Source organism: Cydia fagiglandana, chromosome 5 (genome assembly GCF_963556715.1).
Source record: "Cydia fagiglandana chromosome 5, ilCydFagi1.1, whole genome shotgun sequence".
In the NCBI taxonomy this organism is placed as follows: domain Eukaryota; kingdom Metazoa; phylum Arthropoda; class Insecta; order Lepidoptera; family Tortricidae; genus Cydia; species Cydia fagiglandana.
This window is the reverse complement of record NC_085936.1, coordinates 1886446-1913717: the sequence shown is the minus strand read 5'-3', so window position 1 is coordinate 1913717 and position 27272 is coordinate 1886446. Positions and strand designations below refer to the sequence as shown.

The 27272-nt window shown below is 36.9% G+C and overlaps 2 protein-coding genes and 1 non-coding gene across 4 annotated transcripts; all 3 read left to right on the top strand.

The window, feature by feature from the left end:
* The first annotated feature begins 566 nt into the window (after positions 1-566).
* Positions 567-8911, top strand: LOC134664261 (mucin-2-like). 2 transcript variants are annotated; one of them, XM_063520809.1, is made up of 7 exons: positions 567-615; positions 1399-1525; positions 3484-3595; positions 5451-5571; positions 5918-7506; positions 8244-8366; positions 8449-8911. In XM_063520809.1, exons 1-7 carry the CDS (start codon positions 602-604, stop codon positions 8739-8741), a joined length of 2379 nt encoding a protein of 792 aa, XP_063376879.1. In that variant the 5' UTR covers positions 567-601; the 3' UTR covers positions 8742-8911. The 2 variants fall into 2 exon arrangements, with proteins under 2 accessions (XP_063376879.1, XP_063376878.1); XM_063520808.1 differs by lacking the exon at positions 567-615 and adding an exon at positions 879-973.
* On the top strand, positions 8129-8202 carry Trnai-aau (transfer RNA isoleucine (anticodon AAU)). Its single transcript has one exon. It is a non-coding gene; the product is annotated as a tRNA-Ile (tRNA).
* A 3857-nt stretch (positions 8912-12768) lies between the features above and the next one.
* Positions 12769-21983, top strand: LOC134664279 (uncharacterized). The gene is made up of 8 exons (XM_063520835.1): positions 12769-12857; positions 15556-15712; positions 17622-17702; positions 18559-18607; positions 19040-19346; positions 19633-19918; positions 20214-21239; positions 21700-21983. Exons 2-8 carry the CDS (start codon positions 15564-15566, stop codon positions 21890-21892), a joined length of 2091 nt encoding a protein of 696 aa, XP_063376905.1. The 5' UTR covers positions 12769-12857; positions 15556-15563; the 3' UTR covers positions 21893-21983.
* The last annotated feature ends 5289 nt before the right edge of the window (positions 21984-27272 follow it).

Below are 27272 nucleotides of genomic sequence, written 5' to 3'. Positions count from 1 at the left end.
GACTCAGATATGGTGCGTGGTGGCGGTGGTAGTGACGGTGCTTGTGATGGGGGTGGTGGGGCTGAACGGGGACCATGTGTGCATGGTGCAGCAGAAGTGAGTAATAATGGTGTTTGTTACTATGATACTATAAGCCAGGATGGATTGGCAATGCCAGTAGCATGGCGGACTGTAAAGACTCAGATATGGTACGTGGTGGCGGTGGTAGTGACGGTGCTTGTGGTGGGGGTGGTGGGGCTGAACGGGGACCATGTGTGCATGGTGCAGCAGAAGTGAGTAATAATGGTGTTTGTTACTATGATACTATAAGCTAGGATGGATTGGCAATGACAGTAGCAAGGCGGACTGTAAAGACTCAGATATGGTGCGTGGTGGCGGTGGTAGTGACGGTGCTTGTAGAGGGGGTGGTGGGGCTGAACGGGGACCATGTGTGCATGGTGCAACATAAGTGAGTAATAATGGTGTTTGTTACTATGATACTATAAGCCAGGATGGATTGGCAATGACAGTAGCAAGGCGGACTGTACAGACTCAGATATGGTGCGTGGTGGCGGGGGTAGTGACGGTGCTTGTGGTGGGGCTGAACGGGGACCATGTGTGCATGGTGCAGCAGAAGTGAGTAATAATGGTCTTTATTACTATGATACTATAAGCCACGATGGATTGGCAGTGACAATGACAGTAGCAAGGCGGACTGTAAAGACTCAGATATGGTGCGTGGTGGTGGTGGTAGTGACGGTGCTTGTGGTGGAGGTGGTGGGGCTGAACGGGGACCATGTGTGCATGGTGCAACAGAAGTGAGTAATAATGGTGTTTATTACTATGATACTATAAGCCAGGATGGATTGGCAATGACAGTAGCAAGGTGGATTGTAAAGACTCAGATATGGTGCGTGGTGGCGGTGGTAGTGACGGTGGTTGTGGTGGGGGTGGTGGGGTTGAACGGGGACCATGTGTGCATGGTGCAACAGAAGTGAGTAATATAGTCGTTCACTTCGTTTTATGAAGAGACGCCTAACGATACCACCATTACATACACCCAACCTCAGAATAAATGTACATGGAAACAAAAATAATTCATGAAGACAAAGATAAAACAACAGGCGACCATACCGCTAAAGAGATCTCTGCCCTTAGGTAGTGTTAATAAACCACCATTCTTAGAATTAAAGGAAAAATCACAAGCTTCAAATATTTGACTGTTTTGCTTTGTTACCTCAATTTTTGTTTTACTCGATTATTCCAAATGTTTGTAGCCTTAGTACTTACCTCTACCCCTCCCTCCCCCCTCCTCCCTCCGATTCGCGTGTTTGTTTTTGCAGTTAGTTGCAAATAATCAGTCAGTTGCAACTGCTTTAACTGACAATATAAATAAAAAATATTTGTTTGTGTTTACAGATACAACATCACGAAGCGGGTGAAGTACCGCGCGCCGATGTCCGTGCGCACATACGAGTGGTGCTTCTCCATGCCACCGAGATGCTCAAAATGGAGCACGGAGATGCGGGATCTTACTAGACTCGAGGTTATTATTATTTTCAATTTACTATTAACCAGTATCTTCGTCATCTTCATCAAGTTGATCGTCTTCTATAATAACATCATGATAATCCTTAAGATCATTATCATTCCCAACCACGTCAATTATTAACAACGTTACGTGTGATCCATGCTGCCGAGATGCTGCAAATAGAGCACAGATCGCATTAAGCGAAAATAACCTCGGGTTATTTTTATTTACTTCAACTATAATTTATTTAATTATTATTAACGATATCTTTAATAACTCCATCATTATCTTTCTCTAGCCTCATGTTTGGCGGCGGTCATATGCGGCGGGAACCAATGGGCATAGGTACACCGTAATTTGCTTTACATCAGACTTTTTAGACATACTATAAGCTTTTGTACGAACTTCATTTAAAACTAAGTAGGTAATCAAAATGTCGGTAGGTAAAAAAAGCTAAGAAGAAATCCAAATGCCTACCTAGCAGGAAATAATAAAATTTAACACAAATTATCCTTTAAATATCAGTCATATTATTGAAACACTTTATGCTTTGGTATGTGGCAATGAAAAATACATTTTAGTACTAAGATTATTTCACACTTTGCATCGGAGCGGAAATTAAATGCCACCAGCTAAATACATACAAATCCACTTTTCCATTAAAGTATAACTTTATAGGCGGCAATCGTCTTAGTGATTACTTGAATATGAATCTAATAGACGAAGAGCTGGCTTCAGAAAGAGGTTTACAATTTCGGAAAACATCGAAACCCGTTTCGTTAGTTTGATGTGCTAGTTTTATTGCTTTATCCGTGTTTCTGGCAGCTGTTTGTTGGTAAAGAAAGATTGGTAGACTAGCAAATAGATTATTGAAATAAACCGAATAACCTGTAGCCTTGTATTTTAGTAAAAAAATTGGTCTGGGGCCACCTACTCGTATATAAGTAAAAATAATTTTAATAAAAATTATCTTCTGTAGGTATAGATACTATTATAATGCGGTATTCTCATAATATAAGTACACTCTCGTAACTGTCAGTTTCTTTCTGTACACTAGCATAATTGTGTTTTAATAAACGTTTTCTGTAGTGGAGTGGAACTTTATTTCGAGCTCTTTGTCTATAAGGTCGATTCGCCATCCTTGAGTGAATCTAGATCAGAGCAAAGTGACTGTCATAATATTACTTCATAATCACGAAGTTACTGGTGTTGTTGTGTTTTTAAATACAATGAGAATTTGCTATGGGGTCACGTTTGACCTTTAGAATCTTGGAAGCCAGTCACATTCATACATAATTACATTGAGCATGTGACAGTAACTGGCAATCCTGGTATTTTATTTAATGGTTAGTAGGTAGGTACATACGTGTGGATACTGTGGATGCATCTAAAATTTATAGAATGAAAAATGATAAATTGAATGAAGGAAGCAATTTTTTTATGACACCATTTTATTTCATATTTACAATTTCTTGAATTAAATACCTAGGTAACATTACCAATACCTAGGTATTTACAAGCCAAATTGGAAGAAATAGTTAGAAAAAATATCCCTAAGAGTATCATAATAATATTAATATCTATGTTATACATATAATATATAACTTAAAATGGTATGAAACTCAAACAATACGCTTCATTGTCTCCATCTTTATCAGGCCAAGGAAACAAAAACATTTTCCAAACGACACTTGAACACAAGAAAAATCTTCTCTGCAAAATCAGGGCAGAACTTTTGCCTCCGCGTTCCAAATCAAACCTTAATACTTTGGTAACAGAGTTGGAAGTTCTTATATAAAAGCAATGTTTCGTATAACATCACACATTTTTCCAAATGAAACCCTATTATCCTAGCAACAAGGTCTACTAGAGCTGGTTCTTGATCCAAAACAATACCGTATCAACATGATTCTACACGTTTTTCCAAATTATACCTTACTGCCTTAATAACATGGTTGCTATTCGGTTTTCAGACGGAGGAGCGAACAGCGGAGGTGGCGGTGTGCTGCCCCGGTTACAAGATGAAGGATGTATCCTGTGTGCCGGTGTGTCCGCCGGGGAGGACCGGAAACGGATGTTCTGAGGGTAGAACGCTTTTTGTTTCTGTTGCCCTGTTAACCTGTTGTTGATGTTGCTTTAAAGATAAAAAAAATAAAGATGATACAAAAATCAACGTAATATAGGATAGGATTATGATCGTCCGAGTGCTCGTCACTGTCCCTGTAAATGTCATCTTTAAACAAATCATTGTCAATAGATATGATAGTAGGGTCTCATCTATTGGTTGTTTGGCATGTCGAGCACTAGAATGTTGGCCTTATATAACTGACTACTTAGGTGCCTATTTCTCCTGTCATCTTAACACGTTCGCTGCGATATAAGGCTTAAAAACCCGATGCATGTACTCCCACTCTGTGCGGAGGCGAGAAACGGTGAACTTCCCCTGGTGCGGCGGCTGTATAAGGAGCATTTCTGTATGTACAAAAGAGACAAGTATAGGTTTGAGTTCACGACCTTAAGGGCTACTCAAAAAAGCATGAAAATTGTGCTAAGGCTTTCCGGCCTGATAACGCACTAAGTAATTCTTTTTTCGATTCCTTGCGGGTAACGGGCCGGAAGGCCCGTCATAGAACACAAGGTCACTCCACCCCTTCCCGCACTGTTATAGGTGATTGAATTAGTTACTTACGATTAGTGTTGTGTCGTAATTAGCGGGAACAGACGTAAATAGTGCATAGTGCATTATTCGAGTGTTTGTTTACGTTTTTACATGGTGTTATTGAAGTTTAATTGTGTATTATGTCTCGGCCAAATAAACGATGTTGAAAAATGTTGGAACTATCGTTTCAGCAGGATAGAAATCTTGAAAGTAAACTTTCTGATACAGACAAATCAAAGTGGAGAACGGTGTTTGTGAAAAATGATTTAAAAAAGAATGACTCGTAGCAAAATCGCACCGAAATTAATATCACCAATCCTTGATATTAAAAATATTATGTCGATAACTTATTTCCCAACACTAATACTTCCTGAAATAAACCTGTAATTCGGTGCGGTTTCGGGTTACAAGACCTTACATATACTTTGGCATATATCTCTCAAGTAAATAGTAGGAACCCGGGGCGAAGCCAGCACTATGACCACCAACTCGTCGACTATAGATATTGATAGGTAGGTATCCATTTTTTTACGTTTTCGCTTAGTTATAGTCATTTATATCAGTCGATACCTTACTAGGTCAATAAGCCTCATATCGCCGCGGCGGAGAGTCTAAGCACCAGGCCAATCGGCCAGTTAACGCACCATATAAAAAACCGCCAGTTTTGGTCCCGCAGCGAACGTGTTAACTTATAATTCATGAGAATCCATCAAGAAAAAATTACTGAGATGACAAGTAGGACCTAGCACAGGGAGCAAGCTACGGTAAAAAAAATTGGATAGAAAGGGCTCAGTAATTTATACTTGTACGAATTGATGGTTTTCGTCGATTTTGTCTTAATTCTTGATTCAGTTTACTTTGTCTTAATGTTAATAGTCGTAAATATCATAATTATACGTAATTTAAACTTGAAAATTTATAGCTGCTGGGATTAATCGGATACAGCGTTTATGATTTCAGATATATTTGATTTATAATAGACATAAAATCAAAAAGTAGCTTTCAATTGCTTCTACACCCATTAATATTACTAACCACTTAACTCCAAACCAATAACTTAATAACAGACTATAAAAATCTAATGTCTTTATTAACAACTAAAACCTCTACTTTAGACTAAAGTCCATTAATTTCTTTCATAATACACTGTTACAATATACACAATAAAATATCACGAGATGAAGATAGTGCAGAAATATGAGAACCAGAAAATATTGTAGATGCCTATAACTTTTTGTAACTTATTTAGCCAGCAGAAATTATAATCCCGAAATATTTCAGACTGTCCAAAAAACAAATGGGGTCCGAATTGCGTGACTGAATGCAAAAGATGTACAGAACATGGCACCTGTTCTGCAGTGACAGGAGAATGTCGGTGCCAGGAGGGATGGCAAGGTGAGAGGTGGGTTGCCACTAATGTATTCTTCTTAAATTGTATGTCTCATGACTCTCATCTCATTGCAAGACAAAGACATACGCATCCACTGTTGAGAATGCTTAGAATCTTTTTATCAACATCCTGCAAACATATGCAACATAACATTTCTGGTGATTTTAGTATAATTTTATCTTGAGTTGGTTTAATCTAGTACTGATTTTTATTACATTTTAGTGCAGCGTGCAGCATTAATCAACATCTAAAAAGCAACGTATTTTGCTTCGATTTCTCTCGCAGTTGTTTCTTTCTCTGTCAAATCAATGAAGTCACTAATAGATTTATAGTCAGTCACCATTACATTGTTTTCCAGATGTGAAGTGAGACAGAGTTCTCCTGCAATGATGGAAGAAGTTTCAATTACCAAGCCAGTTACCATACCTACCTCAAGAGCTGATCACGAAAGAACTACTATGACTAGTACTACTGGTACTACCACTACAAAAACACCAATTACCACAACAGTGAGAATTCCAATGACTGCAGCTCCAACGACAACAACTTTACCTACAACTTCTAAACCTACTACAACAACTACAACTACTACGAGTACTACTACTACTACAACCATGAGACCTATTGCAATGACTTCATTGCCTAGTACTCCAACATCTACAGTAGAAACTACTATACAGTCATCAAAGATTGCTACCGTAGAGTCTAAAATACCAAATGAAGAGTCAAGTATAACCACTAAACATACAGTACATTGGAATAACGTGAGTTTGACCACACCTTGGATTTTATCAACTGATAAATCGATACCTCCGACGAAGATGACGTTTACCACGGTTAGTCCAATTTTCATTCAACCAACTTTTTCTACAAAGAATATCGAAACTACTACAGCTTCTACTAAAGGAAAGACGGCTAGAAAATCATTGCCAACAACCGAGTCTTTTGAATTACCATCACAATCAACCAAAATATTTGAAATGTCAACAATGAATTTGAGAACTACTAAACCGAACTTAATAACGGAGCGTACAACTAAAGAAGCAACAAGAAGACCAGAAACAACTATCAAAATTCATCCAACAACGATCAAGTTTAAGCCTAAAGAAATTTGGATAAGACCAGCACAAAAAGGTGAATTACTAGTTGAAACGAAAACCAAACCAATTTTGGAACCTCCAAAACATAAAAATGTAACGAAAAAGGAGACCACAATAAACACTACACCAAGAACTATAATGGTTTCAATCATACCAACATCTTTGTCTTACGCTACGTTCAAAAAGATAGCTCTGACTACTGCATCGTACTTTACATCTAAAAACGTAACTGGGAAACCAACAGAAATGTTTACAAGGTCGATGTCAACATCAGCACCTATCAAACCATCCAGCACACCGAAACCCTTTCAAAATACCACTAAAACACACTTTACAGAAGATAAGAATTCCACTAACAGCATGCGCATAACCGCTAAACCTTTAACTATCTTTTCAACTAATCCAACATTGAAACGGATCTATAAAACTTCCACTAAAACTTTGGAAACCGTGGCAGAGAACATAGTTAATAAAACTTCCACTAAAACTTTGGAAACCGTGACAGAGAATATAGTTAAAAGAAACATTACTGTTCAAGCTAAAGATAACGTTACTAAACCAACTGCAAAGCCTGATGAAGAGTTTCATATTTTGACAGAACCGGAGCATATAACAGCTGTGATGGATAAACCTGATCGATCATCAGTAGACTTGATATCGGTGATCAGTATAGCCGGAGGGGTGATGATGACTGTGATCACCGTGGCTGTGGTGATCGTGATGCTGGAGAGATGCAAGCGGCCGAGGTACGAGGATAAGATGAATAGCATCAGGATGCAAGTGATGATAGATAATAATGACGGGCCGCCGCCGTATGTGAGGAATATCTTTAATACGCCGTTGCCTGGTAAGTTCTATTTACCTCATTTTTTTTATTTAAACTTTATTGCACAGTAAAAAGATTACAGTGACATAAGGCGGATCCAATGCCACACTGCATTATCTATCAGTCAGTCTTTATTTCCTAGTGAAAACTTTGTACATGTACATACACTTACCAACACTTAATACTAATGTTACCCACAGCCGTGTTACCCGTCATGATTAGATTACTCATAATGAACAATTCATTAAGAATGAGGGGATATGCGCGACTTCCATTCTTCATAGACTACAGTGGCCACTTAATTTATACATTTTAGTAATTCAAGATATTTATATAAAACTACTATGTGCTGCCCGATATGATTTCCGTGATAAAAACTATTGTATACCTATCCTACCCCGAGGCTCAAACTTTACATCTAAAGCGGTTCAGCGGTTTAAGCATACCTACCTACCCAATAAATAATTCATTTCAAAATCATTCATACTATGCAACAAAATAATTGCATACAAATCATACAATTATTGGCAATTTGTACAAAAAACTTGTATAATCTGAATGGGCCTTTACTTGCAGACATACCCAATGCGTTAGAAGTAATAACGTTAGGATACCGATACACTATTTCATCATATGTCACAATGGCCCATTAGCTCAGTTGGTTAGAGCGTCGTGCTAATAACGCGAAGGTCGCGGGTTCGATCCCCTCATGGGCCACTTCTCTTTTTGCTTTTTTTCTCAAACATTTTTTTTTTCAGAGCCACCAAGAACAGAAAAGTGCCATTACCAGCCAATATCAACCTTGGACAGAAACTTGAAACAATTTATGAGGCCAGTGGTTGTTCAAACAATTTCTCCTATGATGTTGGAAAACTTCAGAGGTTCGTTAAGTTTATCTACAAACTATTTTTTATGAAATAAGTTATATTTTTAATTATATTTTTATAATTATATTTTTTACAGGAATTCTAGAATGCCATTACGACCACTTGCCCAGAAGAAGCGTCGAGTATCCAACGTTACAGACGCGTTGTTCAGCAGCGCCATCTCTGAGCGGTTGTGATGAACTACGTCAACAGCGACCCGACTCGCTCGCTGAGTCCACTATAGAAGCGCTCAAATGTGAAGCTAAGCTAGACGTAATTGATAACACTACATCTGAACCTCTGTATGCTGAAATACCATGTTGGAGACCACCTTCAGAACACGCAATTGAGGTCGTCAATTTGAACGGCGAAGCTGTGACAGAATTATGACTTAAGAGCCACCAAGAATAGAAGCTAGTTTCACTACTGGCCGATAGATGGAACAAAATATAAAATTTAAGCGTTTTCCCAAAGATTTTATTTTAAGACGGTTTTGAAATAATTAATTAATGTTTTATGTGGTTGTTTTGTGAAAAATAAATGCGTGTGTGATTAATAGTTTCATAATGTGAATTTGTTGTTTTTCAATAAACACATTAATCGTAATAAAGAATGCGATATGAAGAAGTTTTATTTTATTACTTACCCATTTATTGTATGTAGTATTTTGCAATAAAATAAAGGTGATGCTGATAGCAAATAATAATAATAATTGCAACTATAAGTATACCTAATAATAGAAAGATTTGAAACTATCAATCCTCATAATAAAGTTCTGGTTCCCATGAAAATTGTAGATGGCACCACTTGACAGTGGCGTTAGAAACCCAGTAATTTTTTATTCTCTCCGAACCTTACTTAGGGTGGTATTCCACCTGTCCCATTTATTGGTCCAATGTGTTTTTACTGTATTTGCTTTCATATTGCTTAATGAGAATGCTTTAATTGGACCAAGAAATTGGACAGGTGGAATACCACCCTTAACAACAAAATAGTGTATTTTGTTTATTATAAATAAAGTAAGTATACTTACTTCGTTTTTTTTAGCATTAGAAATTAGGTAAACAATCTTGATGTGTCTTTTAATTGAAAAACACATTTTAAATATAAGTTACGGCAAATACATAACAATTATGAATCTAATACGATCATTTATATTCTCCTGCTTTCATAAGTAATAGTTATTGATTTTTAAAAAGCGTTTTTCAATTAAAATACATGCCAAGATCGCTTACCTTCTTTCAAGTTCTTTCTAATGCTAAAAAAACGAACTATAGTAAGCTTGTTACCTAATTTAACATCAAACTTCTATCAAATTTTGACGTATATATTTTGCACTGCGTTGGCTATCAAAATCGCTGCAGACTTTTCTAGGTCTGACTCGAATATTAGGCTTTCTTTAGGATTCCTTTAAATCGCGTGAAATTTGAGAAAACTCGTCCCAGTAGATCAGCTTTGTGGCTATGGGGCAGCCGTAATAGCCTTCTAAGGCCCAGCCATACAAATGAAATACGCAAAATATACCAAAGAAATTTGAACCTTTAGTGTAGGAAATAGACTTGATTTTGCGTCGTTTACAAACAGAATGAAACAAAGCAAAAGCAACTCTGTTCCAATCGAATATGATTTAAATTTCATTGAACTGAATAAGTACTGTAGGATAGGACCTTGGCAGGCGTGGCTCACTCCGCGATTTCGTCGCTTTGCTACAGATAGCTAAAAGTACATCCGTTCGACCCCAATATATGGGGTTTGCCATAAGAAGCGCGGGGCGCTGTCGCCACCTAGCGGCCATATCTGTGCTGATCGTGGCAGACGCGTTTGAGTGAGTTTTCTGTACCTAGTACTATTATTTATTCTGTGACCTTGGGAGGATAGGTCAGCAATAATGCATTCATGAATAAATCCCCTGTAATCCTCTATGATAATTAACAAATGCATTGTTCTAATTCCACATTCGGCCGCAACTACAGTCCTTGACCAGAGGACATCCGAATAGGAGATAATTCGCGCAAACACGATTGCACTATCGCATCGCTTCCATATAGGGTTGCCAGATGGTCGGATTTTAGCGGTATTCTCCCGATTTTTAGCATGTGTTCCCGCTTCCCGACAAAGTGAAAATTGTCCCGAAAAACAGCTTCACGTAATAAAACAATAATTTCAAGTTCCGACCTGTCGTCGAGCGAGCGAGCGACCCGCGTCAAGCCGCTCGCTGCCGCGAATTTTTTTTGTATATTCAAGATCTCAAAGAAATTATACTATGTATTTTTAAATAAAAACGTCCATGGGCAGAGCAGCTGACGTAGTATGTAATAATGTAAATTATCGTTGTTTTCAATACAATTACTTTAATTTGAATTGATATTTTTTCCCGATAATAGCGCCTTTCGATCTGGCAACCCTACTTCCATATGACGACACCGTTTCGCCGAATCAGGGTTCTGTGCCGATACAAACAGGAAATAATGTGCGAAAATGTTGGTTCCGAGAATCGTGGAATATATTATAAATAAGTGAAGATAGAGATTAGGAATCCTTGTATATGTAAATAAAACTGCGTAATGAAATAATAGAATTCATGCAATAAATGAAATAGCGAGTAAAGTGACTATGACATAATTGCATTTTTAGGTAATATGAGTTATTTACGTACCTTACACCTAACGCTTTAAATCTGCCGTGAAAATATCTGAGTCAGTAGTAGGTATTGCAAGATACAAAATAATAGAGATGCAACGGATAGTTGTTTGGCCGGATACCGGATACCGGATATTCGGCCTGTCCATCGGCCGAATATCCGGTATCCGGCCGCCGAATATTTGGCCAGCGGAACTATACCTACATTTCGGTTTTTCAGGTGCGCTTTCTGCAGGTTTGACCTGTTTCTTAGTAAACGTTCGCGCGGACTTACATCTAGGTTCGAAATGAGTGCGCGTGCAAGTCAGTGGAATGATTAAATTGTTTTAAAATAATAAACAAGTATGATTATGACCATGTCTTTTTCCTAAATCCAATTTGTTTACTCCGAAATCAAGCAATGTTACTATCCGGTATCCGGCCGGATAGTAAGTCTCTATCCGGTATCCGGCCGGATAGTAAAAAAATGGCCGGATAGGCCGGATACCGGATAGTAACCGGATATCCGGTGCATCTCTACAAAATAACCACATAGGCTCATAATTTGTGACCCTGGGTATAGACCGACCGCTTAAACGAGTCCTCGCCTGCGCGGTAAGGGGGCGACGGGGTAGGACGACTAAGGGTGGCGGGGAAGGTGCGGGCGGCAGGCGTACGGCGCCCGGACCGTACAGGCGAGGACTCATTTAAGCGGTCGGTCTATAAGGTTCTTAAGTTTGCTGACTTCATACATTTATAAGTGTGAATGAGTTCAAATTCTGCATCCATGTCCACTAGAGCCATAAATAAAACGGCCAGTTTACATTACACATACATAATTTAAATAAAAATAACGATGGGTTTTCTTTGGTGCAGTATCGTATAGGTACTTGGCAGGTATTATAATAGGTTTACAACTTATACAATGTTAATCTCACTAGATGTGGATTAATCTACTACGCAAGTCAAACGCTTAAGCCTAATCGACTTATGGCGTACCGCAAGGTCAGGAATTAGTCAGTAACTGTTTCTCTTATGTGATACCTACCTGCTTCATTACATTTACATAATAATATTGTACTAAATTCTTTGCTATTTAAACAAACAAATTGTTTTCCAGAATCACTAGCCGTATTTAAAATACTTTGATATATTTTTATTTAACATACAATAATAACATTCGATAACAATACAAATTAATAAAAAAATACTTTGATACTTACAATTAAAGGAAAAAACAACAATACATATAAATAGGTATCATCATCAGAAATAGATTTCAATTAAGTCACTTTTCCCCTCAGTAATTAAAGCTGTGTAATTTAAATGTTAAATAATTATTTAAACATAAATAAAGTAAATTACAACATTTAGAACTTAAACCAATTCAATGCGTAATTTCTGTAAATATGTAGAAAACAATTTATAGAATAGGTAAGCACCTAAATTTTCCATAATATTAATTACTTAAGAATGGGTGCTGCACCTGCATTATAAATTATAAACTGAAATATGTACATACCTATAATATAAGGTGAAATTTTAACCACCAGTCATACTCTACAGAGTGACTTTATAGGTCATACTGAATATTACTGTATAACTTTTATGATATAATTGTGACGTTATCTATGACAAGGGACCTTATTGTCGATGGCGCTTACGCCATTATTAACGATGCTCCGATATAAGTACAACGCCGCGCGACGATGTGCAGCGTAAGCGCCATCGACAATAGGGTCCCCTTTCATAGATAATGTCCCAATATACCTATCTACGGAACCACGCAAATGTGATCTAAAACACGCATATATTATCTGATGAGCACAATCCTATAGTCCGCACAGTGTACAAGTAAACTTCGTCGAGACAAGTATAGTTACCAAGGTAGGCATTATGTCATACTTATTATCGTGTGTTGATGTCATTATATCAATAAAAACAAGTACGGATATGTTAGGAGTTACGGGCCTTCTCTAAATAGAGTGTTGAATTTTTGTGTCAAAGTGCAAATTGTGTGTAAAATTACATTTAAATTTAGTATTTAAGGTAAAAGGTAACTTATAATTAATGATAAACTACGAGTATTATAGTCTAAAAGTTTAAAGTTCGATTTACGAAGTCTAAAAATGATTCAGTATTTAAAAATAAAACATGATACCAAAACCAGCAACAAAATTGTGTTCTTTATATACATAAGCCTTCAATATTATATTCCATAAAACACATAAGCCTTCAAAATAATAAATCATAATAAGTACATAAAATTCGTCAAATATAACAAGTAATTGTAGGTACTAACAACATAAATGAATTACTCAACTGATTCAGATTAATTAACTGAGTGATATAAGAAATCTTTTATCACATTTGCTCATAAAATGCATTATCATACAAGTCAGTTGAATCGGATTTATCTCCCAAGAGAGTTACGTTTTATATTTTGGTTTAAGTACTTAGTCATTCAAGCCAAGGCATTCAAAGGTATAATTGTTTCACTTTTTCCTTTATGCTTACAAATTTATATTTTTCCCACTACTATCGTAATGCTGTAGTTACTATTTTGTTAAAGTTAACTTTTTATTCTACTTAAATTATGTTTATTTAGACAGTAGAATCATTATGTATTACAAACTGCAGTTAAATTAGAATTTCGTATTATTTCACATAGTGCAACATTATGTTCTGTATGGTACGGGGTCGAAAGATCCCGTCAAAGCATGTATAATAACAAGTTAATTTAATTGCCACAGTATGAGTGATCTCATTACTTACTGATCATTAAAATTTTCTTCAAGTAGGTAAGTAAATTGCAATAACACAAAATATTTATAACAACAAGATAAGATTTGTAGATACCTACTCCAATGCATAATATCTTATAAACAAATTATTACATAAAAGTAAGTAGGGCAATCCTGGATAATCGATAACATGCAGTTCTTCGGTGATAAGTAGTTGATAAGAATCTACTTATAATAACGTGATATACCTACACTTGACGGAAGATCCGGTTAATAAAAACAAAAGACTAGGTATAAGTAGGTAGGTAACCTAAATATATGTTTTATAAATAAACTAAATCAAAAATTATAGAATTATAATTCCACACTCTACATGTACAATATCGACGGGTGACAAGCAAAAGTCACTAAGTACCACCACAAGTTCATAGCCATAGTGAACCATATTAGTACTAAAAGAAGGTCGATTTTTGTTTAATTTTTTTAGCATTTAGTGACTTTTGCTTGTCACCTGACGATATAATCTAAACCATTAAATAGGTAAATTTTATCTTTTATGAACAGTTCATACAGATCAACCTTATACAATATGTATGTATATACAATACTACCTACTTAAAATAAATGTTAGATATAACTAATAAGATAACCGTAAATAATTTGCATTGAACATAAGTGAATTTTCTAACAGTCGAAACTGACGTGCCAACATTAAGTATAATATTCTATGGCAAAGAACCTCTGTGGTTCCTACAATGTCAGATTATGTCAAATATAAAAGTCTTTTTAGGGTTCCGTACCCAAAGGGTAAAACGGGACCCTATTACTAAGACTTCGCTGTCCGTCCGTCCGTCCGTCCATCCATCCGTCCGTCCGTCCGTCCGTCCGTCTGTCACCAGGCTGTATCTCACGAACCTTGATAGCTAGACAGTTGAAATTTTCACAGATGATGTATTTCTGTTGCCGCTATAACAACAAATACTAAAAACAGAATAAAATAAAGATTTAAATGGGGCTCCCATACAACAAACGTGATTTTTGACCAAAGTTAAGCAACGTCGGGAGTGGTCAGTACTTGGATGGGTGACCGTCTTTTTTTTTGCATTATTGTACGGAACCCTTCGTGCGCGAGTCCGACTCGCACTTGCCCGGTTTTTTATAGACGTCTTCTAGTAAAAAAACATTTATACACATATGACTCACGTTAGCGACGTAATAGAATTTTCCTTAAGGTGAATGATGCAGATTGTCTGTCTTTGGTGTTTTACCTTGACCTACCTTGACCATGAAATGTACTAGTACAGCTAGTACTTGAAGAAAATAAAATTAGGTATTAAGTATAGTATTTTTGGCAAATAGTAAGTAACTTACCCAAATAGTAAGTAAGAGGAAACTATAATAAACAGGTACGATTAATGACTGTGGTTAAATGATATTGGAGACAAAAAATTATGTACGTAGTTAAGTACATAAAATTAACAGATTTTTTATTTTGCCACTTGTTTACCATGACTGTGGCACAAAATTATATTATAAACTATAAACACTCCATTTTCGCAAGAATCCGGCTTCCAGTTTTTTCAAATCCTGTTAAGTATCAGCCGAATTCGAACCAAAAACCAAATATATATAAATAATATAAAATAAGTATAAGTTAAAGAAAATAACTATAACTACTTATTGAGTATAAGTTATAGAAATGATTGAAAGTAGTTTTTTTTTTCAAATAGAGGCCTCCTGGTTCTTAGGTAAGAACGAATACAGAATCCTTTTTAGTTTCTAACTATCCTTTATTATCCTCTTTGTATTAAGCCACTTTTATGTAAAATGTTTTATTTTAGAAATCACCATGTTCACCTTTATATTGGTGAGCGCTCTGCTCACAGTAAGCTTGGCGAATAACCCCAAAGATGACGCCCAGTACATGAATTTAGAAATCAAGAACGTCAAAGGAGGAGGCGGCAGCTACGTTTACAGAGGAGGACAGAATGTTGACAGGTAACTGTCATATCTTATCTTTATATATGTATGAACAATCTGAATCCCTAAAGTGTTTTCACCTATCTTTGCATTCCCTAATATTGTTTGTCATAATGATCAGTTGTCCCAACACTAGCAACCCTAATTTTGGTTTCCCTAAATATTGATTACTTATCCTAATGTTATATTAGCATATTTTCTTTTCTTTCTCTGCGAGGGTCGCAGTTCCAACCCTAACCTAACCCACTTTTGTGGCAGCAAGTTCTAAAACCTAACCATTTTTCAGAACCTTACATTATGGAAGATAATCGTTATGACAAGTGATCGTTAGGGCATGTGACCATTAGGGAAAAACCAGTTAGGGCAATTGACTTTAGGACAAACGTTGTTAGGAATTCAGAATTCAGAATGACACCCGATAAATGACCCTAAAGTTGACTAGGTACACGAACTTAGAAATCAAGAACGAAAGAAAGCATCTTGTCTTTATTTTTGGCAACAACCCGATAAGTTTACGCAATTCGCTAAATTGCTTATAAGCAATGGCTAAGGGTAATATTCCACTAGTCCAATTTCTTTGTTCAATGTGTATTTTGTCTTTTTTTTTTTTTATTATTATGAATGGGCTTACTCATGGCCACAGACTAGCCGAGGCGTAGACGTGGCCTACGATGGAGCGAGCTCGCCCAGAAGGTGCCTGTTCACTCTTGATTTGAAGGTTGCCGGGTTATAAGAACACGGAAATATAGACGCCGGCAGGGAATTCCATTCCTTGGCAGTTCGCATAAGGAAAGTAGAAGCAAAGCGCTTCGTGCGAATTGGTGGAATATCTACCATGTAAGGATGGAAACCGGCCGTGCGTCTAAAAGTCCGATGGTAGAATGGGGACGGTGGTATAAGCTCGTGTAGCTCTTGGGCACACTCCCCGAAGTGCAGCCTGTAGAATACCGACAGGCTGGCGACTTTCTGTCTCACATCACTCATCACTCATTAAGAATAATGAGAGAGTGAGACGCAATGACATTGGACCAACATATTGGGCAGATGGAAAATCACCCTACGATGTCAACAAAATTCCGCATATGGTAAGCGACCATTATGTATTCACTGCTCATCCTTGATAAATCTGCTTTATTAAGAATAAAAATAAACCATGTCTTAGAATAGGTTAAAAACAAGATATTAAAATTCAGCAAACGTACAAACACATCATGGCCTATTGTGAAAAATTGTTTCGGGGAACCGTAGAAAATCCGCATAATTTATTTATATAATAATAACAAGTTACCTAAGTGTTGACGATCTTTTTTACGAAAATACATAGGCTTACAGTAGGTATTTGTACCGTAAATACCAAAATCACACACCCACCTTTATGGTAACTATGGGTAGGTAGCTCCAAACCTCAGTCCGTGAATAACGTGATTCATTATAAAGTCATAACAGTCTAGTATCAGTGGTAATTGACCTGAAGGATGCAAATTAAATCGGTTTCATTGTTCTTGCCCACAAGGCCAGTATTTGTGTAAATTCTTCTCTAATAGAGATTACTATACAATATGTACCGAAATAATTTGACACTTTATGAAGGTGAGCAATCTGACTGAGTTAGAGGGGCCCGTATATCTATCTATGTCACCATTACACAGCAAGACGTTTCACCGAAATTTTAGTTTTGAAAACAAAATTTGTGTTTTATACTTTTTTGACACGCTCTTTGCGGTACGGGGTCTAATCCAACCCCGTACATTCGTACATGGACACGTATATTGATGAGTTAAGCAAATAGTTGCAGTGAACGTGTCAATTACCGGTAAAATGTGTGGTCCTAACGTATTAAAGACCAACTTTGGTACCACATTCTAAGCAGATAAATTAACTTTGAATGATTATCAATTAAGTTATTAACTTCTATGTTTCGTTCCAGGTTTTTTAACCGCACGCAGCATGGCTACGTGCAGGCCAGCCAGACCAACCATGAGGTCGGCGTTTGCTACACAGAGGTCCCGTAAGTACAATAATAGATAACAAAATAATTACATATAAAATATTCCTCATCATCTTAGCTAGAAATCCGTCACCAGTCTTACAAATGATCGAATCGTTTTCAATACAACTATCTAATGCTGTAAAAAATTTAATTATGTAAATTAGAAGACACTTTCTTTTGTTTTATGTCCGAAAAAGCATATGAATCTGGTTATCAAAGTCTTAAATAAAATATGGTAGTATGTACCTTTATTTACCTACCCTATAAGATATAGATAGGTGATAATCAAACCTCACTAATTACCTCCACAAGTTTATAGCCATAGTGAACCGTATTAGTATCATAATAAGGTTGATTTTTGTTTAGTTACTTTTCAGTAATTAGTGAGTTTTGGTTGTCACCTGACGATATGGTATGGTGAAGGGTAAAACGATAAGATATATTGTAGGTATGTAGCATTAAGTTCTTGATGGCGAGTACTTACCTAAGGTTTCCAGTTCTCCTAAGATATATATTTTTAAAGCTTATACTTCACATTACTGAAGTGGCAAGTGCATAACAATTGTGGAACAGTTCATACCTAATTGTAATTCCACACGTTAAACCACAGAATAATTATTGGACAGCGAATTATATCCCGATACGGCGACCGGATGTGTTTGACAGGAAGTCATATACCTATCCACTCCAAAATAACGTGGTTTAATGTGATAGGAAAATAACTGGGAATAAGTATTTAGCGACGAATAAGCAAATTAATCTTACTATTATATGGTATTGCTATTTAGTGAGAATCAAATGAAAGGAATTATGGATAAATTAGATTATTAATATACACATGACAAACTTTACATAAATGGATAACATTTTTCAGGACCTCTACACTTGTGCGGGACCCAAAACATATACCTGCTGGTAATGGCGTAAGTATCCGTCTAAATTAATTACTATCTTGGAAATAAGATATAGGCTACTCTTTAGGTACCTGTACGCGTATTTTTTTAATTCATGTTATGCTACTTGGGGGCTATTCATAAATTACGTCATTTCAAATTAGGGGGGGGGGGGTCTGGACATCGGATGATGGTAGCATGATGTAGAAGGAAACGGGGTGTATTGAAGCATTATTTTTGGATGATTTTAGGGGGGGGGTCCAAAAACTCCAAAATCGTCAAAAATTGATGACGTAATTTATGGACAGCCCCTTGGGATCACGATGATCGTTTATTTTTGTTAGTGAGTAACATAAGAATTAGCTTGGAATTTTTTCAAGGACATATTAATTGAAATTTAAAAGAAAAGTTACTGTTGTTTTTGGAATGGCCGAAATAAAAACCAAAATCTTAATTTTCCAGTCGCGTCCAGAACTGAGCCGCATCCGCACCTGCTGCCACGGATACATCCGCAACATACACAACTACCACATCTGCGACCCCGTCTGCACGGTCGAATGCGTCAACGCCCTCTGCACCGCCCCCGAAGTCTGCACGTGCTTCCCTGACCACGTGAGGAATACTGCTGGGTTCTGCGTCGCGACTTGTCCTATTGGATGCCAGAATGGACATTGCAATGGGCAACAGTGCCTGTGTAAGGAGGGATTCAAGTTGGATGTCAGTGGAAGATTCTGCGTGCCGCATTGCAGGGATAACTGTGGTGGAATTGGTAAGTTACTTATGGCTTCATAGAATATAAGTAGGGAATTTCTCTGAATTTTGGGTAGCAATTTGTTCAGTCAAAATAAAGGGAGGGAAGGGAGGGAAAGGGAGGGAGGGAAAAAAGTAAATCATAGGATATCCTAACGTACATACTCGTAACAAGGCACATATTAAATGCAAGGGTAAAAAAATCTCGTTTGTTAATGATTTGTTATGAGGAGCTCTTAAGGACCTTCCATAACATCATGAGTTCATGACTTAAGAACAGTCTCACAAAACAATTATCTTTCCAGGAAACTGCACAGCCCCAAACACATGCGAATGCAGGCCTGGCTACTCCTCAACTCCTGACGGCTCCTGCAGGCCTGGTGGCCCGTCATATTCCCAGACACAGCATCCTGGAGCACCTGGTGTTCCTGGGTCACTGCACACAGTTCCAGGGTCACAACAGACCGTTCCTGGGTCACAGCAATCTTTGCCATGTGGTAGCTGTGTAAATGGTTACTGTGCGGGTACAGAATGCCGCTGCCGTCCGGGATATTTGCTTTACAGGGGAGATTGTAAAGCGCTTTGCAATCCGTAAGTGAATATTTTGTTAATGTAAGGTGATGGTACTAGTGCTCGACGTGCTTATGCCCAATAGATGACACTGCTGTCACCTCTATTGACAATGACTTAAGTTTTATGGTGACATGTACCTTCTGGGACCGCGTCGAGCACCAGTACCACCACCTTACAGGGTTTCTTATTTAATGACAAAACGTTCCTTATCCAGGCTATTTGATTCATGTCAAGTGGCTCTATGTACGTCTTGTAAATTATGTCAGTATTTAAAACTGAATTTTGATTATATCAACGAATTATTATCTTTCAGGAATTGCGAACTTGGTAAAGATTGCGTTGCACCTAACGTTTGCGCACCAAAAGGATCTGGAGTCAACGCAACACATCCTCATAACAACCTACAGTACCCATACCTCAACCCAACACAAACTCCATACCAAAACCCGAGTCAATATCCTAATGGTCAATACCCACAAAATCAGAACCAGTACCCCTATCCCGGTCAAAACCCAAATAATCAGCATAACCAACAATATCCCGATTCCGCCAACCATACTGGTCAGCATCAACCAAATCCTATATATGCACCGTACCCTGGTCAACAGAATCAATACCCAGGACAGCAAAACCAATATTACCCAGGCCAACCAAATCAGTACCCTCATACATACCCTTCACAGCCAAATGGGATTAATTCGGGATACTCAACCCAGAACCCGCAGCCAGGCCATCAGCATCTATATCCTCAACTTCCTTCTAACTATCCCAATAATCCTCAAACCAATCAAGGAAACAACGGGACAGGTCTGAGAACAGATGGCCAGGTCTTTTACCAGAATCGTCCGTATAATCCTTTTGAGAATGCCACCTTTAACTTGCAACAAGGATCAGATCAGACTTCAGGACACGGTCAGAACGTAACGCAAGGATATTATGGTGGAGGTCACTATTCTCAAGGCCGATACGGCCAGGAACAAACTAGTCAGGGACAATTTAACCATGGGCAAACCAACCAGGGACAATATAGCCAAGGACAATTTCGCCAAGGTCAATTTGAACAAGGGCAACACAGCCAAGGGCAATACAGTCAAGGACAATATGGCCAAGGACAATACAGCCAAGGTCAAAATGGTCAGGGTCATTATCAGCAAGGATATTATCCTTATCCTGGACAACAGGGACCTCATGGTCAGAATGGCGAAAACGAAGGGCAAATATCAAGTAACGCATTCGGAAATTGCGAACAACCCTGTGTCAATGGAAACTGTGTTGGGCAGAATAGATGTGAATGCTTACCAGGATACAATCTGGACCCTGCTGATTCTACTGGCACCAGGTACTTATTTTTATTTCTTGTATACTGTTTTCTATCTTTTCTATTCATATTTTCCTTTGGATGTTTACTATATTTTAATGTAATTTAATATTATTGTTTCAACAAATAAATAATGAAGTAGTGTTTCAGTCAAATAAATCTATTATTAGTTCTTTATCATCATTTATCCTATTCTTCATCTTATTTGCTCATTTCAAACGTATTTCATATAATTCTACATTAAATCTTTCTAGTGATGTATTTTGAAGTCAAACCTACATGAATGCAGAACTATCTGAAATAAGTTTGAAATTAGCAAATACATAAACACAGCGACATAGAGAAGTGTCTTTATATTCTTGACCACAGAATTTCTCTTCATCAATTTATTTTACGTCTTAGCATCCACATTATATTTTTTCATTTTCACCTCTTGCATAGCGAACCTTCGGATTCGTATCAACAATCTCCTCGTTTCCAGGTGTGTTCCCTATTGCCACGGCGGTTGCCTCAACGGTTACTGCGCGTCGCCAAACAATTGCGTCTGCTCAGAGGGCTACCACAAGGACTTCAGTGTCAAGGGGCGATCGGGGTGCGTGAAGCGTTATAGACGGTCGGCTGAACCAGTCAATGTTGCTGATGTTCTTGTATTTGAGATTCCTGATTTAGATTAATGATAAATGTAGGTTTAAACTGACGTTTACATTAACGGTGGTGCCATATTTTGAGTCAATCTCGAATATTTTAAGACGATTTTTTTATTTTCGAATGTTTTGATGCTTAATAAATGAATAAATACCTCTATTTAAAAGTCTTATGTTATCGTCACAAATTTAATTAATAAGGATAGATAGGTACTTAATATTTAGATCTGATTAGAATTTCGCTCTCGTAATCATAATGTAACTATTGTAAATAAGTATATACACTGTGAGAATTGATGTAAAATATTTAAAGATATTTGTCATTTACCAAATTGACACACAACGAATCACTTTATACTTTATTATTGACTTCATTATTATACATTGAATAAAAATTATAAAAATCTAATTACAATTTAAGGAGACAGTTTTATGATCATCAACTAGTTACTAAATAAAAATGTTTTATATAATCACACCGAATATCATTACTCCATCACTTACACAGATAGATCCTCATACTGAGAAATATATGTAGAAATTGCTTCTGGATATGTTCATTCATCGCCTTGACAACTGTTTGAAAAAAAATTAATATTAAGTATGTATAATGCAATTCAATAAAATACACGATTAGGCATACATTGGAGAATCAACAGTATCACCATTGTGTTACTATTGTAAGTAGTAATTGATGATAGCGTAATGTGTGCTTTTTTTAATTCATTATATAATCTTCCGTTTGCTTTTAAATAAAACCTTTAATATACAGAATGGTATATTATGGCTGACCATGCTCTGAGAGGAGATTATTATGTATAGGTGGAAATTCTACAGCGTAAGTACTAAACAACTGATTTAGCTAGGACCCTAAGCGCCACTTGCACCATCCCACTAACCCGGGGTTAACAGGTTAAACCGGTAATCCAGTGTCAAATGGTACTGGTTACCATGGTAACTCCAGGTTCAACCGGTTAAGTGAGTGGGGCAAGTTGCCCTAAATGGCGTAACAATCGCAGAGCGTGATGGTACAGTCAAGGGTAAAAATATGGGTGCACTCATCATACTCCGAAATATGTCCCGTAGCTCTTATGTCAGCGAATAAAGAACTATGGGACATATTTTTGGATAAGTTGTAAGCGCCCATATTTTTACACTTGACTCGAGGCGAGGTCGAAAACAAACGCACTATTTTAAGACATGGTAATTATAGAACTGTAGAAGAGTATTAATTATTTGTAAAATCCGAGAAAGTACGGCACCTTGTAAATTTTCTTGTCCATCTGCAGCGAACTTTATGTGAATTTTTGTAGTATTTTTATTGAAGCAACAATTAGGGATCCAACGATGCCAACTATTGGTAAAAATATCCAGCCTGATTGCATCCTGAAATAAAATATTCATATCAAAATACATAGAATAAGAGAAAACGTTTAGAGAAGAGAGTGAGAACATTAAAATGGTAATTTAGTTGTAATACATAATAAAAAGAACCAAGTGAAATCTGCAACGATTTTGATAGAACACGCAGTGCAAGTGTTATCTGTCATAATTTCATAGAAGTTTGACGTTTAAAATAACACTTGTGTGCTATCAAAATCGTAACGGACTTTTCTTGGTCTAACTCTATTTACAAATTAAGCAGCGTCTTACTCCGTGTCCATCAATTTGACAAACGTGTTTTAACGAAAGCGGCAAAATTTAATGAAGGCGTTTTAAATTTTAAGGGGTTAATATAAATTAGCTAAATCCTATATTATCTTTATTACTCACCAATCTTTGCTTTCTTGTTTCTGTTTGTCCATATTTTCATCTAAAACTTTCTGAGTACTTTCTTTAGCAGTTGTCGAATCATTAACGTCATAATAGTTATATTTAGATCCATTGCCACTTACAGAATTTTCTTTATTGCTAATTATTCTTATTTCCTTCTTATCATCTTTTGTAACCTCATGCTCATATCGTTTATTGCTGATAATTTTATTCTTGGACCATGTAAAGTTGTCATCTTTTTCATCAACAACCTCATGCTCGTCTTTAAAAGCATTTTCGTGTGTAGACGATATGGGGTCCTTAGTACTAGTTATAGTACCATCAATTATACAAATGATACGTTCACATTCGTCACTATTGGCACTACAATCTTTACCATCGGCAGTAACATGTGTAGCTATCAAAGGTGGATCGCATTCACATTTACCTGGTGCAAAACAGTGTCCTTCACAATTTCCACAATCGGGAACACAATTTAAACCTTTATCTTTGTTAACTTTATACCCTTTAAAGCATTTACATACATTGGGCGCCACACAGTTTCCATTTCCACATATGATATCACATTGGGGTATACATGTATTTTTATCTTTATCAAATAAGTAACCTTTATTACAATGGCATTTATTTGGCGCTATACAAGTACCATTTTCGCAATCGTTATGACATATCGGTTTACACATCGGGTTACTCTTTTCGGTAAATTTATAACGTGTGTCACATTGGCAATGATTAGGTGATACACAAGAGCCGTTGCCACAATCGATATCGCATTGAGGTACGCACATTGGGTCGTGATGTTTATCAAATTTGTAACTATTTTCACACTTGCAGTTATTTGGAGATATGCAAGTCCCATTTCCGCATTCTTTATGACATTGTGGTACACACTTTGGGTAACTGTTGTTATCAAATTCATATCCTGCATTGCACTTGCATTCATTTGGTGTTATGCAAGTCCCGTTTCCACAATCTGAATAACATTCAGGTACACACATTGGATTACTATTATTTTCATATTTATATCCTGCGTAACATTCACATTTGTTAGGTGCTATGCAGAACCCATGGCCACATTCAACATCACATTGGGGTACGCATATATTTTTTGCATCCAATTTAAATCCTACGTGACACCTGCATTCATTCGGTGCAACGCAAGTCCCATTTCGACATTCATTGGTACATTGTGGTACGCACATTGGATCTTTGTCATCATATAATTTGTATCCTGTATGGCATTTACATTGATTGGGACCCATACAGTACCCATCTCCACATTCGATATCGCATTGTGGTACGCACATTGGGCTTTGATTTTTATCAAATTTGTAACCTTTTGCACAGTCGCATTCATTAGGCGCTATGCAAGTTCCATTGCCACAACCAGTATTACATTGTGGTATGCACATTGGATCATTATCTCTGTCATATTTGTATCCTTCGTGACATTCGCATTTATTTGGAGTGACGCAAGTTCGTTTGCCACAGTTAGTATTGCAATGTGGTACACATGTTGGGACACTGTTCTTGTCAAATGTATACCCAGTATCACATTTACAATAATTTGGGGATATACAAGTCCCATTCCCACATTCAGTTTTACATTGCGGAACGCACATTGGGTCACTGTTGTTGGCAAATTTATATCCTGTATTACACTTGCATACATTTGACGCTATGCAAGTTCCATAACCACAATCATTATTACATTTTAGTACACAAATTGGGCTTTTACTGTTGTCTAATTCATATCCAACATCACACTTGCAGACATCTGGTGCTATGCAAGTCCCATTTCCACATTCAGTTTTGCAATTTGGAATGCACATGGGGTTACTTTTATTGTCAAATGTATATCCTGTATTACACTTGCATTCGTTAGGCGCTATGCAAGTCCCATTTCCACATACAGTTTTACATTGCGGAACGCACATTGGGCTATTTTTTTTATCAAATGTATATCCTGTATTACACTTGCATTCGTTAGGTGCTATGCAAGTCCCATTTCCACATACAGTTTTACATTGTGGAACGCACATTGGGCTATTTTTGTTATCAAATGTATATCCTGTATTACACTTGCATTCGTTTGGCGCAATGCAAGTTCCATAACCACATTCATTATTACATTTAGGTACACACATTGGGCTATGAATGTTGTCTAATTCATATCCGGCATCACACTTGCAGACATCTGGTGCTATGCAAGTCCCATTTCCACATTCAGTTTTGCAATTTGGAACACACATTGGATTATTATTGTTATCAAATGTATATCCAGTATTACACTTGCATTCATTTGGCGCAATGCAAGTTCCGTTTCCACATTTAGGATCACAATGTGGTACACACATTGGGTTATGGTATTTGTCAAATATGTAACCTTTTGTGCAATTGCATTCGTCTGGAGCTACGCAAGTACCTTTGCCACATTGAATTTTACAATTTGGAACGCACATTGGGTTACTTTTGTTGTCAAATGTATATCCTGTGTCACACTTGCATGTATCTGGCTCTATGCAAGTCCCATTGCCGCATGGTTGAACACATATGGGGGCGCAGTTCATGCTGAAACTATAATTAGCGTTAGTGTGAATAGTACAGAATAGAATAAAAAAAAATCAAGACATTGAGCATGGATAAATAAGTAGTACAAACTAAATTAGGCAAACAAAAAAAAGGTACACGATGAAAATGTTTTCTGTTCCGCAATGTTTCCTTGAAACACTGTTTCTCTTAGACCAGTGGTGGGCAAAGTACGGCCCGCGGGCCATCTGCGGCCCGCGAATGGATTTCATCCGGCCCGCCGCCGGTCGTATGAAATATTTAGAACATGGGCTATATGGCATTGGCCCACGATTATCACAAATCAAAATAAATTTTGCCCACAATTCTGGCCCACCACTTAATTTCCTAAGCTCCCACCCACCACCACTGTCTTAGACGTAATACTAGAAGTACTAATAAAATTTTTGGGTTTGATAAAACATGTTTGTCTGTCAAATAGTTATTTATTGAAGAACTTACTCATCCTCGAAACCAGTATCTGTCCTAATGTACCCTTTGCAGCATACTGGCGTCCCTCTGGAATATATTTTACCATTGAAAACTATTATAAATTATTTGACACCCATTTATATGATATTTCTGTAGACTAAAATTACTACAATTAATTTATATCAGGTTCACGTATTTTATTCAACAACTACCACCATACATTTAACAATAGCATGACGTTTGTATCTAAAATTTAGTATTTAAGAGATTTTGCAATGCCCTGACAGGGTATCATGTACCACCTACTTTACAAATAACACCTAAGTATTGTAATGTACCTGATTATGCAAATAAATGAAATGAAATGAAATGAAATAATAGTAAATCTAAAAAGAAAACTAATAGAAAACTTAAAGAAATTCATTTTCAGTAAATAGAAAAGTTGTGGTATGATGAAATCATTGAAATGAAATACTCACGGTTTTAATGTAGATTTGCAAAGTTTTATATTGACACCGTTGACTATGCAAAACATCCACACCAAGAAAAAACTCCTTAGCCACATTTTACATCACTTTTCTAATCAAATATACTGGTTATAATTTACTTAGAATGTGCAAAGTTTAAAAAACAAATA

What these genes read in the sequence shown, in the direction of transcription:
- LOC134664261 (XM_063520809.1), top strand. An exon ending in GGGATCTTACTAGACTCGAG is followed by an intron (nt 1,526 to 3,483) that starts GTTATTATTATT and finishes TTCGGTTTTCAG; the next exon opens with ACGGAGGAGCGAACAGCGGA. An exon ending in GATGTTGGAAAACTTCAGAG is followed by an intron (nt 8,367 to 8,448) that starts GTTCGTTAAGTT and finishes TATTTTTTACAG; the next exon opens with GAATTCTAGAATGCCATTAC.
- LOC134664279 (XM_063520835.1), top strand. Translation starts at nt 15,564, where the DNA reads ATGTTCACCTTTATATTGGTGAGCGCTCTGCTCACAGTAAGCTTGGCG. An exon ending in ATATACCTGCTGGTAATGGC is followed by an intron (nt 18,608 to 19,039) that starts GTAAGTATCCGT and finishes TTAATTTTCCAG; the next exon opens with TCGCGTCCAGAACTGAGCCG. An exon ending in GGATAACTGTGGTGGAATTG is followed by an intron (nt 19,347 to 19,632) that starts GTAAGTTACTTA and finishes TTATCTTTCCAG; the next exon opens with GAAACTGCACAGCCCCAAAC.